This window comes from Piliocolobus tephrosceles, chromosome 3, assembly GCF_002776525.5.
Source record: "Piliocolobus tephrosceles isolate RC106 chromosome 3, ASM277652v3, whole genome shotgun sequence".
Classification (NCBI taxonomy): domain Eukaryota; kingdom Metazoa; phylum Chordata; class Mammalia; order Primates; family Cercopithecidae; genus Piliocolobus; species Piliocolobus tephrosceles.
This window is the reverse complement of record NC_045436.1, coordinates 102,684,804-102,700,584: the sequence shown is the minus strand read 5'-3', so window position 1 is coordinate 102,700,584 and position 15,781 is coordinate 102,684,804. Positions and strand designations below refer to the sequence as shown.

General features: G+C 41.8%; 1 protein-coding gene across 1 annotated transcript; it reads right to left on the bottom strand.

Moving 5' to 3' along the window:
* Positions 1-6,211: 6,211 nt before the first annotated feature.
* Positions 6,212-7,224, bottom strand: LOC111530875 (40S ribosomal protein SA-like). The gene has a single exon (XM_023198104.2). It carries the CDS (start codon positions 7,187-7,189, stop codon positions 6,302-6,304), a length of 888 nt encoding a protein of 295 aa, XP_023053872.2. The 5' UTR covers positions 7,190-7,224; the 3' UTR covers positions 6,212-6,301.
* Positions 7,225-15,781: the final 8,557 nt, after the last annotated feature.

The following is a 15,781-nucleotide window of genomic DNA, read 5'->3' as shown; positions in this document are numbered from 1 at the left end:
CCTGTTCAAATGGATAAAAACACTTGGAAGTTCTGTGATTTCACTATGATTGTGCTTTTAATCAGTGTTGTCTCTCTTTGTATAGCCTGCAGATACAGATCCCAACTCCTGCGAGAAGTAGCTCACCATGACAAAGCTGCCTTTGCTTTCATTGCTTTGCAAAACAAAGAAGGGTGACATGTTGGGAACAGACCCCCAAATTTGACCATAAACTGGTGCCAAAACTGGCCATAAACAAAATCTCTGCAACACTCTGACATGTTTGTGATGGCCATGATGCCCACGCTGGAAGGTTGTCAGTTTACCAGAATGAGGGTAAGGAACACCTGGCCCACCCAAGGCAGAAAACCACTTAAGGCATTCTTAAACCTCAAACAATAGCATGAGTGATCTGAGACTTAAGGACATGTTCCTGCTGCAGATAACTAGCCCAACCCATTTCCCGTTATTTCGGCCTACCCCTTTGTTTCCCATAAGGAATACTTTTAGTTAATCTATAACCTATAGAAACAATGCTTATCACTGGCTTGCTGTCAACAAATATGTGGGTAAATCTCTGTTCGGGGTTCTCAGCTCTGAAGGCCATGAGACCCCTAATTTCCCTCTCCACATGCTATATTTCTGTGTGTGTGTCTTTAACTCCTCTAGCACTGCTGGGTTGGGGTCTCCAGCCAATCCAGCTGGTCTCAGCAGTGTAAGTGATTAACTAAAAAAATAATAAACTTAGATATCTATCTCATAGCATACCCAAATATAGATTCCAGATAGGTCAAAAATACAAATGTAAAACTCAAGTCTTTCACAGAACATGTAGGAGAATGGTTTTCTACGGCATTTCTGGCATTTGCTTAGGGAATTATTTCTTAAGCACAACACGAAAAACACACAGAACAAAGAGAGGGTTTGGGACACCTAGTGTGATAGATTATACCCCTGTGAAAATATTTGCTGCCCCTCCTTCCCAGGCTAACCTGTTGGAGATTATATACCTTCACCCCAGGTCACTTGCAGCAGCAACAAAATGTGACTATAAAGTAATATTGAAACAGAAGCTTTAAAAGCCTTCCTGTGGGTCTGCTGTCTCTTTTCTGTCACAAGACCACCATGTCCAAGATATGTGCTGCATCTTCAGCTGTATTGAAGTGAGCACTCACAGCAGGCCCCAACAGACCAAACCAATTCAGAATGGAGTCATTTGTGCCAAGTGTCACATAATCAAATTGAATTCTTAAATGGTCCAGTTTTCATTATCAATAGGAGATTCACATCAATGAATTAAAAGAGGTTAACTTTGCAGAGAAAGATAAGGAAATAAAATAGGTTGAGGGGTTTCACAGTGTCTATAGTGTATATTTCTTTTAAAAATGTTTTTGAAGTAAAAATGGCCAAAGCAAATCTTGACATTTCTTAAACCAGGTGATGTGTAGAGACAATGTTGAATTTACCTGAGCCCTGTTATCCTGGAAAACAGCATTATTTTTTAATTTGTTTGTCTTTTGTTTTTTTGTTTTTGAGATGGAGTCTCACTCTGTCACCAGGCTGGATGCAGTGGCTCAATCTTGGCTCACTGCAACCTCCGCCTCCCGAGTTCAAGCGATTCTCCTGCCTCAGCCTCCTGAGTAGCTGGGATTACAGGTGCAGGCCACCACACCCAGCTAATTTTTGTATATTTAACAGTGACAGGGTTTCACCATGTTGGCCAGGATGGTCTTGATCTCTTGACCTCGTGATCCGCATGCCTCGGCCTCCCAAAGTGCTGGGATTACACGCCCAGCCTAGCATTGCTTAAAGAAGTCCCCATTACCAACCCTTTTGTGTTCCAGAAACTGGCTTACTGAAAAAAATCAAGAGTCCCCATATAAATTGGAGAAGACTCATAGATGTGCCCCTTGCTTACCTTGCAACAAGGCCGGATGCAGACATTCTAAATTCCCATTCTTTGCCTCATAAATGATTAGCTGAACTGCTTGCCTCACTGATCAGCTGGAACAAAATGCTTGCTAATCAGAAACTTTGCTTTAGCTTCTCTCCTTTTCCCAGGTCCCTGAATTTTGGTCAGCCTACAACTCCTCCTTAATAGAACCTCCTGAGAACAGGCTGGCCCCAAGGTAAAACATTCTCTAACCTACTATCTGATTTTGCTGTGCTTTCATCCTTCTTCCCCATACCTGGTTGTTGCTAGTCTTGCTACTCCTCCCTATAAAAAAAAAAAAAAATCCTTTTTTTGCCTACCTCTTGAGATGCTTGCATATATTATGGTCAAAGCATTCTCCCTATTGCAAGAGTCCACCTCCTCTTATTGCAGTAGTCTCTTTCACCACTTTGCAATAATCCTTTCAAATAACGGCTCTCCTTACTAAGTCTGGGTTTGTTTTTTATTTGACAATAGGGGTATATGCATACATTTTTGCATTTTGAATTATTTTATAATGTGAACTAGATTTTGAAGAGCTTCTTATTAAATAGAACAATAGTCATTTCTAAAAGGTGACACAGAATAGTTTTTTCAAAATGTCCTGATGATATAAATGTGAAAACAACAAAGCCGTTGGGCATGGTGAATCACATCTGTAATCCCAGCACTTTGGAAGTCCCAGGTAGGTGGATCACTTGAGGTCAGGAGTTTGGGATCAGCCTGGCCAACATGGTGAAACCCCATGTCTACTAAAAACACAAAAATTAGCCAGGCATGGTGGCACACACTTGTAGTCCCAGCTACTTGGGAGGCTGAGGCAGGAGAATGGCATGAACCCAGGAGGTGCAGCTTGCAGTGAGCCGAGATAGTGCCACTGCACTCCAGCCTGGGCAACAGAGTGAGATTCCATCTCAAAAAAAAAAAAAAAAAGGAGGAGGAAAATAACAAAGCAACAGAACTCAACTCATAGCAACTCTGTAGTAGAGGTAAGATTAGAATTCCCGATTGACCAGACTGCTCAGGGGATTCATAAGAAATACAAATGAAGAAAGTAGGAATGTTAAATCTGGCAAAGCAAAGACTCAGAGGGGCAGAGAAGCTGCCTTCAGATATATGAAGGATTGTTATGTGGGAAATGGGATAGAAGGTTTCCACATATTGCCATTAGAATTGTGATCAATTCTAGCCACTTGGGAAGCTGAGGTGGGTTGTCCCCTTGAGTCTTGAGCCCAGAAGTTCAAGGCTACAGGGACCTATGATTGCACCACCGCACTCCAGCCTGGGTGACAAAGCAAGACCCTATCTGAAAAAACAAACAAACAAGCAAACAAAAACAGAACAAAAATAATTGTGATAAATAAATGGAAGCTTCAGAAGACTTCAGCAGAATCTAATGAAGAATATCTAACTAAGTTGTCCAAAGGAGGAATAGGCTACCTTGCATGTCTGGAGTTCCTCCCCAGTACCAGTGCCCAGACATTATCTGTATGCACACTAAGAACAAGAGTATTAGGCAGGTTGTTGGACCAGGAAACCAGACAGCTCCTGGATTCTATGGTTCTGTCTAGTAGATAATGCAGAGAACAGTTGAGTGAACTTTAAGAACCAAGCAATCACTCACTGCCAAGATTTTCCGATTGCCAATACTTTCCAAGTTCATCAAGCATGAGTAGCAGAAAGAGGATAGTAAATACCTCCTACTATGGTTATTTATATATGCAAACAAATACATGTACGCTTTAATAATTTTTTAAAGGGGGCAAAAGCAAAATCGAAACCATGAATAAGAGAAAGAAGCCATTCTTTCACCAGGATGTGCCCAAAGAAACAAAAAGAGTTGTAATTCCTAAATACCAGACGTATCTTATTCTTCTGTCTCTGATGGGACTGCATCCATTTGAGAGATTTTTTAAGACTAAGAGGCAAAGAAAATTGTAAAAGATGTAAGTTAACCAAAGAAGTCTTTGATGGCTGAGCATTGCATAGGGCAATGAGGCTTTTTCTAAAAGCCATGAAAGGAAACACTGGATATATCAATCAATCCAACATAATCTAGACAATACAAGGTTCTGGAATAGCAAAAGAAAATGATAACTGATTTAAGATTTAAGAAAATCCTTTAGACCAAAAGTAAACACTGCTTTGCAGCTTTGTTTGTTAGCTATTTTCTTATTCCAGTCTCCATGACCGTGAAAGTCACAAAAGGGGGTATAATTATATTTCACAGAAGCTGTTCTTGTTTCAAATCCGCCTTAATATAAAGCAGCCAACAGAGGAAATTATATTTAATAAGACATCTGGCTTCTGAATGAAGATGCATCACATTTTTATTCTAAAATAATTTTAATTTAGTTTGTAATTGAAACATGAAGTTGATGTCATTTGGAATTTCCTGTCCCAGAGAATTATGGGTATAGAGAAAATAACAGTATCAGAATACTTTTATGATTCAAGATTTTGTTTTTATTTAAATTGTGACAAGTCTGAACAGATATTTTAACATTAATGTCTTCTAGGACAGTTAAACCTCTTTTATTCATAAAATTATGTTTTATTTAACTAAAATAAATAAGATATTTGGTTTTCCTATATTGTCTTTTTATTTTAATATTTACCTATTTCCTTATCTTTTTAATTCATTAATTTTCTCCAACATTAATTGTTTAACCTATACCTCTTTCTGTTAAATAAAATTTCTTTGTCTTGTTCCCATTTCATCTCCCCTATTTTTTCTTCCTTTTTGTTTTCTCATTCTGTATCTTGCTACTTCTTTATTCTCCCTTTGCAGCCAAAGGGATTCATAACTGTTTAATACCAACGGAAAGAATTGAATGTTAGTTGAAAGCACTGCTTTGCATGTAGAAGACAAGACTTTCCTATATTTCTTTTTAAAAAATTATTATACAAGATAGTTAAAAGGTGATGTGAAAAATAACAAAAGAATTCCAAAATAAACCAAACCAAAAGTCAGGTGACTCCAAATCAAGAAATTAAGATTAATAGCCAAAACTACTTACTTACCAAAACAAGTCCAGTTATAAGTTTTATTCTTATTTAAATATTTACTGGCATTTTATTACTAATGAAGAATTAGACAGGGCATGGTGGCTCACACCTGTAATCCCAGCACTTTGGGAGACTGAGGTGGGTGGAACACGAGGTCAGGAGTTCTAGACCAGCCTGACCAACATGGTGAAACCACATCTCTACTAAAAATACAAAAATTAGCTGGGTGTGGTGGCACGTGCCTGTAATCCCAGCTACTCAGGAGGCTGAGACAGGAGAATTGCTTGAACCTGGGAGGTGGAGGTTGCAGTGAGACAAGATCACGCCATTGCACTCCAGGCTGAATGACATAGCAAGACTCTGTCACAAAAAAAAAAAAAAAGAATTAAACTATATAGTACATATAGTACAATTGCAATAAAAATGTGATCATATGGAGAAATTATCATTAAGGAAAAAAGTCTTATTTCATAAGTGTTAAACTGATGTATTCTTACAAAATAAGAGATAACCCCATGAAAACTGAATCTAATGGACGCTGAACACAAAGCCATCATTTCTCAAAATAATTGGCCTCTCATGTTTTCCTTAAATTAAATATAATTGCCTGGATTTATATTTGAAAAACGGAAATACATTTTACAGTTTAAGTAAAGTTAATTATATAAAAATGGTTGTTTCCTGAAAATATAAAACATTTACCATGTTATCACTGTTATTATGTATACCATACTTCAGATTTTGTGAAGATCAAATGAAGTACATTTGCAAGCATGCTGAAACATAGTTGACTTAATTAAAATGCCTGAAAGATATTTTTTGCCTGCAGCAAAAATTGTTACTTAATGACTATAATGCATCTGCTCTGTTTTCCTTTTTTTTTCAACAAAGATGAACCCAGGTGATTTCTGTGTACTTCTTTAATATGAAATCAGAGACCATGACTCTAGAAACTGAATGTGTAAGTAAAATAGTGAAACTCAGAGTAACCCAAAAATGTTGTCTTTTAATAAAATTATAGTCATTTGCTTTTTAGGAGTTTAGGGGTTTTGTTGTAGTTATTAAGAAAATTTCACAGCAACATTCATCAGGAATAAACCAATTGCCATCATAAACTGATTACATGTACTAAATTGAGTTATGGTACAGGAGACTGAACTGCATCATATATCAAATTCTAATATTATTTCAGCTGATTTAATCTTTAAATTGATGAACATTTCAAGTTAAAGAGTTTTCTGCTTTTGAGAAATAAAACATTGAGAAGCACACAAACTTATTTGATATTAATTTTTTTTTTTTTTTTTTTTTTTTAGAAACTGATGTTTATTTTCCATCAACCATTTTTCCACATTGCTTAAGAGCCCGTGCAAGAACAGCTTAAGACCATTCAGTGGTTGCTCCTACCCATTCAGTGGCCTGAGCAGTGGGAGCTGCAGACCAGTCTTCCGTGGCAGGCTGAGCACTCCAGTCTTCAGTAGCGAACTGCTGAATAGGCACAGAGGGCACCTGTACACCTTCAGACCAGTCTGCAACCTCAGGCTGAGTAGCAGTGAACTCAGGAGCTGGAGCAGTCCATTCACCCTGAAATTCCTCCTTGGTCACTGCCTTTTCAGCAGCAGCCTGCTCTTCTTTTTCAATCTCTTCAGGATCTCTGTAGAAGTAGAGATCAGGCATGACCTCCCACGGGTGTTCACGGGAAATAGTGCCACGCATGCGCAGAACTTCCCGAGCCAGCATCCACCACATCAAACCCACTGAGTGAGCTCCCTTGTTGTTGGATGGGATGGCAATGTCCACATAGCGCAGAGGAGAATCTGTGTTACACAGAGCAATGGTAGGTAGGTTAACATAAGATGCCTCTGTAAGAGGCTGGTGGTCGGCCCTGGGGTCAGTAACCACAAGAAGCCATGGCTCCGGGAAGGCTGCCTGGATCTGGTTAGTGAAGGTTCCAGGAGTGAAGCGGCCAGCAATTGGAGTGGCTCCAGTGGCAGCAGCAAACTTCAGCACGGCCCTCTGGCCAGTATTCCTGGAGGATATAACACTGACATCAGCAGGGTTTTCAATGGCAACAATGGCAGGGGCCGCCAGCAGAAGCTTCTCCCAGGTCCTCTTCAGATTTATGATGTAGATGCCATCACTTTTCCTTTTATATATGTACTGTTCCATCTGGAAGTCAAGATTGGTGCCACCTAAGTGGGTTCCTGCTGCAAGGAACTTAAGGACATCTTCCTCCTTCATTTGCAGGACATCAAGGGCTCTGGACATTGTGAAAAGTTTCCCTTTAAGTTACGACAGGAATCCAGAACAACGCCCTATGGACCCCTCTGTAGGTAGCGCAGAAAAAAAGCTGATATTAAAATTTTATTTTTGTTCATTTAAATACTTTTATTCCGTAGATTAATAGTATGTATTCTACAATTTTACTTTCCTACAAAGTTTCTAAACTAGTAAGAGCAATTCTAAGTGGTATTTATGGATCTTGTTAAGAGATCTTCAAATACTGAGGTGAATAATTATCCATTTGTGAACATCTAAGAAAAGTAGTTTGATATTTGATTCACACAATAAGGTTTAAAAAAAATTACAGACTACAGAAAAAAGACAAAGTTGTGACCAGCCTGGGCAACATGGTCAAACCCCTCCTCTACAAGGAATGCAACAAATTAGCAGAGCATGATGGTGAACACCTGTAGTCCCAGCTGCTTTGGAGGGTAGTGGGAGGATCACTTGAGCCAGGTAGGTTGAGCCTACAGTGAGCCGTGATCACACCACTGCACTTCAGCCTGTGCAACAGAGTGAGAAGCGAGATCCTGTCTCCAAAAACGAAGTTGCAGAGTAGAAAGGCAAGGTAAGATTCTGAAATGTGTAAACTCATTATACAATAAACCATATAGGGGCGAGGGAGGAAAATGAGTCTGGAAGCAGGGAACATAAGGTCAATTCACACTGCAGCTGTAACAGGAAATATCCTCTCCACAGGGTGTATACTGTAAATGACTTTGTAACTTTACTTCATCCTCTTCATTTACACAGGGTGTACTCCAGGGAGAGGGTATTTAAACTCACAAAAACTCTGTAATAGGTCCTTTGAGCCCCTCTGTTCAGGCCAGCTCCCACACCATGGAGTGAACTTTCATTTTCAACAAAACCCTTCATTCCTTCTTGCTTTGTTTGTGCATTTTGTCCAATTCTTTTTTCAAGACTCCAAGAACCTGGACACTCTCCACCATTAACGGGGGAGAAAATATTACCTGTTATTTTTCAGATGAAATAATGTCATTTCTGATACACTTATATTTGAAAATAAAAATGTTGTTTCTTTAGTTCTGTCTAGGACCTGCAAAAATGTGAAATTTTCTAAAAACTTTTGCTTAGAAATTGTGGTCTTAAAATATGTTGAAACCACAAATATTATATTTCTATTTGGAGGTCAAAGCTGGGTTTATTTGAACAGATATCACATATCAACCTTAGGGAAAGTTACTTTAGAGCAGCAGGATTGAAGTTTCAAAAAGAGGAAATGAGTGACCTACTGTGAAGTTTCTCTGTATTACCAAAAATTTCACTCAAAATAGATTGAGTATAGAAAAGTTTCTTATTTAAAAAGAAAAAATTCTAGGAACTAAAGGCAGAAAGTACAGTAAGATTTGCATAGGTGAGTCCAAGAATTGGAAAGACATTAGGAAATAGTCTCTCTTTTCCTCCAGCCCCAGCCTAATTTTCTCTGCTCCTCACATTGAGGCCCAAACACTGTGCCTCTCTGCTCCAGCAAATTTACCAACTCATGTGCATTTCTGTGTCCCAATTTTAAAACCCCATTAGAGAAAATCTAAACTGGTTCAACCCAGACAACACTTTGGCTCTCCTTAGTTCTAATGTCCACTAGTCTGTAGCAGGACAAGCCACAGACAAAACTCCTCAGACACTGAGTTAAAGAAGGAAGGGGTTTATTTGGCTGGGGGCATTGGAAAGACTCCTGGTCAAGGCTCTACCGGTTTTATTACTGATCCTGTGTCAAGTGCCGAACTCCCTGAGTGAGCAATTCCTGTCCCTTTTAAGGGCTCACAACTCCAAGGGGGTGCTTGTGAGAGGGTCGTGATTGATTGAGCAAGCAGGGAGTACATGACTAGGGGCTGCATGCACCAGTAATTACATCGGAACAAAACAAGATAGGGATTTTCACTGTGCATTTCTATACAATGTCTGTAATCTATAGATAACATAACCAATTAGGTCAGGGGTTGATCTTTAACTACCAGGCCCAGGGTGCGATGCCGGGCTATCTGCCTGTGGATTTCATTTCTGCCTTTTAGTTTTTACTTCTTTCTTTGGAGGCAGGAATTGGGCATAAGATGATATGAGGGGTGGTCTCCTCCCTTATTCCCCACTTTTGAGACTCTCACTCATTTTATTAGTAGGAGTTCTCAGTTTCATTTTCACTACCTATGTCTTCTTGAAAGACAGATAGATAGTGATTCATATCGTACACTTGTGCTGAAGTATTTTGGTGAACTAAGGTAGCAATGAAGCTTTTTATCATTTGAAGAAGTGCAGGTATCAAACAAGGGAGCAGTAGGCAGGTTCCTATTATTATTATAACTCCTATTAAATGAATTTTAAATGCTCCTAGTGCTGGGAACCATTTTCCAAACATGGCCCCAGGATCCATGTTTGGAAATGGATGCCACACTTGCACAGGCACAGGTGCCAGTTTTGTCATATCTCTGTGTCTTCAACTACTTGCCCTTGGTCAACTCTGTGTTGGCAGCAATTAGTAAGGTTAAATTTCCCATAGACCCCTCCTTCAGCTGCTAGCAAGCAGTTGAGAGTCAATCTATTTTGATAGGTAGCATTTCTCATCTGAGTTTCTTGCTGGGCCAGAATAATCAAGGCTCTACCAGTTTTATTAGTGATTACTTCTAAGACAGCTTGTAACCATATGATTTGGTTGGTCATGTAAATGGGGGTCTGGTATCCCCACAAGCCATCTTGTGCCCAAGTAGCAGGCCCAAAATATTGTATGATTCTCTCAGGGGGCCATTTATCATCTTTCCAATTTCCTATAGCTATGATTTTCTTTTCACAGGAAGCATAGACAGCGAAGCCCAGGAGTTTGCCTATTTTTATGGGCAGTAGGAAGAAAGATGGTTTAATAGTGCCAATAACACAACTACCTGCCCACTTATGTCAGGTAATTTGGCATAAGCTCTATGCCCACATATCCAGTACAATCCAGTGGGGGCTGTCCAGTCCCAGTGGGATTCCGGGTGGGTCCACACGGTTTGCAACTTTGGGAATTTGCTAAATGAATTCCTCTCTGTTTGATTTGAACTCCACCAAGTGACTGTTTTTGTGGTACCTTTATACAATTTCTGTCCCAGACAACTAAGTCATCCTATGGGGCGAATGAATTCTTTTCCTTCCCTAGCTATGCAATATTGTCCAATAATTGAGGCTTTTAGGACCCAGAAATTATCAGGGTGATTCTTTTGAGCTAGGAATTCATCAGGAACTGGGTCTGTAGGTACTAATTCTTGGGCTTCCCATGGCCATTGATCTCTTATTACAGTTCCTCCACAAACGTAACATGAAGTGACATTGAGAGACTGGGCTACATGCTCGGCTAATTGCAAAAACAAATTTCTCATTTTTTCTGGAATTTCTGGTACTGGTACATTTAGTTCATCATAGAAAGTTTGAAACACTGGTTCAGGAGAGCATTTGTAAACTTCTTGAACCAAGATATTCCCTCGAGGATCCAGTCCAGCCCCATCGATTCCTAAGGTCACACGCTCCCATTTTTTCCAGCAAGGATCAAGAGGATTGGTTATTACTAGCTCTAAGGGGTTACATTGTCCCTTAGTACAGGAAGGGCCATTTTTTTCTTTCTGAAGGTGGACTGGAACCTTTTCATTTTTTATCCAAGTGTCCCAAATGACACAAGACCAGTATCCACATTCATTTCCACACAGTCCTAATTCATGACAAATGTACTTATTATCAGTCATATAGCCTTTTACTCAACTAAAAGAGCCACATCCCCTTCCTAACTTATTGCTATTAATGACAGCACAGGCATCAAATTTCAAGATTATGCATTTGGGCACCCCTTTTTCTTCTGTTCTGGCTAATACTTTACTTGTATCATTTATGAGTCCCTACCAGTCTTCGGTCCTTAATCTTGCTACAAAAAGTAAGACATGGGAGGCTCAGAGGGGTCATGACACACATCTGGTCGGTCGTTTCCTGGGCTACATACCTTGTACTGAGTGTCATTATATAAACATGTTCCTTTTAAAGTTCCTAGGCATTCATAGTAACTATAGAACAGAAAGATTGTTTTAACTTGCCCTACCTCAGTAACCTGATGTATACACTGAGAGCAGTCTTCCATGCGGGGAAAATCAGTGGAAGTTTTTACTATACAAGTCCAAATTATAAGGAAAACGAGTCCCACTATGATTCTCCTCATGCTTCAGCCGTGTGTAGACCAGTCAGCTTCCAGGTGTGACTGGAGCGGGGTTTGTCGTCCTCCTCAGTCACTTTGCAGGAGTTGTCCGAGCTCAGTTTTGCCTCCCAGGTTTCATCAGCTGCAGGTTTCACATGGCTGTGATGGATCCAGGCTGGGATTCCTTCTACCTTTACAGCCGTGAGGGTGGTCAGGATGACGACCTGAGGTCCTTTCCACCGTGGCTGCAAAGGGGCTGCGTTCCAGTCCTTGATCCACACGCAATCACCTGGAGAGAAAGGGTGAACTGGGAGAATAGGCTGATGGGACACCTCTCATTTACCCAAGTTGAGACTCTTTGTGTAATTTTTCCTAAAGCCTGTAGCTGTCGCTGTAATTCAATTTTACCTAACTCTCAGGGAGTGCCTGGAAGTTCCCATAGTATAGGAGGAAGCCTATGATACAATATTTCATAAGGGGAGTATCCTGTTTTCTTAGAAGGAGTGCATCTAATTTTAAACAATACCATAGGAAGGGCCTGTATCCACTTTAATCCTGTTTCCTGACATACTTTCCCTAAACTATTTTTGACAGTCCGATTCATTCGCTCCACCTTTCCAGAACTTTGAGGTAGGTAAGCGGCATGTAGCTTCCAAGTGATTCCTCATGCTTTTGCTGTCTTCTGTACCAAGTCAGTCACATACACCGGCCCGTTATCTGAGCCAATTTGTAAGGGCAGTCCAAACCTAGGAATGAGATCTCAGAGAAGCACACGAGTTACCTCTTTTGGTTCGTTTTGGATAAGCCTCCACCCAGCCCGAGTAAGTACACACAAGAACCAGCAAATACTTTTTACCTCCACATTTTGGCATTTCTGTGAAATCCACCTGAAGATCCTCAAAAGGAGCTGCTCCATAAGCTTGTATGCTGTGTGGAACAGTGGGGCCTTGCCTCGCATTGTACTGTCAGCAAGTAATACAACATTGTGCTACTGCTTTGGCAAGGGCTGGCAAGTGTGAGACGTAGAAGTATCGGCCTAACAATTTTTCAAGTGACTCTTGACCTAGATGAGTGGTTTCATGCACGGACAATAAGATTGTGGCTCCCAGCAACTGCAGCACAGCTACCCTCCCATCTGGCAGTCTGATCCATCCTCCTTTTATTACTTGCCCCCCTTCTGTGTGGAAGAAGTCTTTTTCTTCCTTAGAATAGGTAGGTACCAGGTCAGGTGTTTGAGGAAGAAAGGGGGCTACTACTGATGCCCGGTAAGGGGTAGATGCTTCTTTTCAAGCTTCTGAATCAGCTCAAGAGTTTCCTAAGGTCATTGAGGTGGAGGCTCGCTGGTGTCCCCTGCAGTGCATGACCACCCTCTGAGGTTTCCACACTGCCTCTAATAATTGTAGAATTTCTTGTTGATATTTTATGTCTTTTCCCCCAGAGTTTAACAGACCCTTTTCCTTATATAATGCTCCATGCACTTGGAGGGTTAGAAAGGCATATCGAGAGTCAGTGTAGATGTTTACCATCTTACCTTCACTGAGTTAAAGCAATGTGTTCAGCCTTCTGGGCTGAAGTGCCCTGTGGCAAAGGTTTGGCTTCAATGACAGCATCCAAAGTTACCACCGCATATCCTGCACGTCTTTCTCCTTGTGGGTTAACGAAGCTGCTCCCATCCACGTATAACTCCCAGTCTACTGATGCCCATGGCTGGTCCCGAAGCTCAGGTCTGCTAGAATAGACTGAGTCCAACACCTCTACACAGTTATGTTCAACCGGGCTCTCTGATACTGGGAGCAGGGTGGCGGGATTTAGGGTGTTATAGACTTCAATAGTTATGCAGGGATTTTCACGTAGCAAGCTTTGGTACTTGGTTAATCAAGCATTTGTTAGCCAATGATGTCCTTTGGTATTCATCAAAGTTACCACAGCATGGGGGGCCTTGATATTCAAGTTTCGCCCAAGGGTTAGTTTATCTGCTTCCACTGCTAACAGGGCTGTTGCTGTCAGCGCCCTTAGCCATGGTGGCCAGGCTTTGGAAACCCCACCTAGTTGTTTCGAGAGATAGGCCACTGGCCTTGGCCAGCACCCCACAGCCTGGGTTAAAACTACAACTGTCATTTTTTCTCTTTCTGACACATAGAATGTAAAGGGCTTTGCCAAATCTGGTAGTCCTAGGGCTGTGGCCAACATAAGTTTTTCCTTTAACTTACAAAAGGCTTGCTGTTGTAGAGGCCCCCATTCAAAAGGCTCATAGTCATCCCCCTTTGTAACCCTGTACAAAGGTTTGGCTAGTACTGCAAAGTTTGGAATCCATAATCTGCAAAGCCCCACAGCTCCTAGGAATTCCCTTACTTGCCTTCTGGTTTTAGGTGCTAGCAGGCTGCAGATGACCTGCTTTCTTTCTGACCCCAGGCTGGACTCCCCTTTCTGAATAGTGACTCCCAGGTAGCATACCTGCTATTTGCAGATCTGAGCTTTCTTCTTGGACACCTTATACCCACAATCCTCCAGGTGCCAAAGCAAGGCATCAGTCCATTTTGTGCACCCAACTGCCATGGAGTGTCCCAGCAGAAAGTCATCCATGTACAGGAGCAAGACGCAGCCTGGGTCTTTAGCAGGAAACTTTTGCAGGTCTCGAGCCAGGGCCTCCCCGAAGATAGCAGGGGAGTTCTTGAACCCTTGGAGAAACCAGATCCAAGTGTACTGAGTAGTGACACCTGACTCTGGATCTTCCCACTGAAAGGCAAGCAGCTTCTGGCTCTCAGGAGCTAGTCTGATGCTAAAGAAGGAATCTTTTAAGTCCAGACGGTAAACCAGCTGTCCTCAGCTGGCAGCAGCCCTGACAATGTGTGAGGGTTAGAAACTGTTGGGTGCAGAGTCACTGTAGCTTGGTTGACCAAGCACAAGTCCTGTACTGGCTGGTAGTCCTTGGTCCCTAGCTTAGGGATAGGCAGGAGGGGGAATGTTCCATGGAGATTGGCAAGGAACTATAATTCCATAGGCTTTCCAGTGCCTGAGATGAACCTGGATTCCTTCGAGAGCTTCTCTGGGAACCAGATACTGCTTTTGTCTAATTGGTTGGGCCCCAGGCTTAACTTCTATGAGTACAGGGGCTTGGCTGACCACCAGTCCCTGAGGGTTATCCTCTGCCCATACTCCGGGCCATCGCTTACCTAGAGCTGGTTTTATCTCTTGGCCTGGCTTGGTTAGAAAAAGTTTCCATTCTTCTTCCCAGGGGAATGTAAGGGCCATGATAACTCCTGTTCCCAGTAACTTTAGCTATAAAGAGCCCTGTTTTGTAAAGGAGATAGTGGTTCTCAGCCTGCTAAGCAAGTCTCTTCCCAGCAAGGGCAAGGGACAGCAGGCATGTACAAGAACTGATGAACTATCTCATGTCCCCCCACCGAGCAGGTCCATGGTAGACAGAAAGCCTGCTTAGTGGAAACTTCTGTTGCTCCAATTATATCAATGGTTTTCTTGGATAAGGGGTGACCAGGATGGTCACTACTGAATGTTCAGCACCAATATCAACCAAAAACTTAATGTCCTTGCCCCCAGTTGTAATCCTGACCATGGGCTCCTTGGGGGCACTTGAGCCCAGTCCCCTTCAGTCCAGTAGCCCTTCAGCAAGATTGAACAAAGCTCCCTCATCTTTATCTGAGGTCTTTTGTTCCGAACCACCTTGCTTTTCCTTCAGTTGGGGACACTTATTTTTCCAATGTCCTATTTCCTTACAATAGGCACATTGGTTATGTTGCAAGTGTGGGCGATTAGACTGGGTGTTCTTCCCTGAACCCCCCCTTTCCCTCTCCTTTCAGGGGAATTCCCTTAACAGCTGTGGCCAGTAAGTCGGCATTTCGCCTGGCCTGGCATTCGCCTTCCTTACGGCTTTCTCTGCAGCTTGTTGCATCTCTATTCACAAACACTTGATTGGCTATTTCCAGTAACTGTGAGGTATTCATACCCGCAAACCCAACCTGTTTCTGGAATTTTTTCCTAATATCTTCCGTGCTTTGACTAACTAAGACCATGTTAACCATGCGCTGATTTTCAGGGCTATCTGGATAAAAAGGAGTGTATATATGGTAAGCCTCACAGTCTTTCATAGAATTGCACTGGACTCTCTTTTCCTTGGATGAACTCAGAGACCTTATTTATATTTGTAGCCTTTTGAGACCCTTTCTTTAGGCTTTCTATTAATGCCTCACGGTACCGTCTTAGCCTCTCCATGTCTGGTCCCTCGTTTGGGTCCCACTGGGTGTCTGTTCCTGGCAGTTGGAGTCTTATATATTCTTGGGGGTTTTGGTAATCAGTTGGAATGTGCTCCTCTAACCACTTAGTTGCCACCTGGAGCACCCTTTGCCTTTCTTCTGTATTAAAAAGGTACATGAGCAGCTGGTGGCAATCGG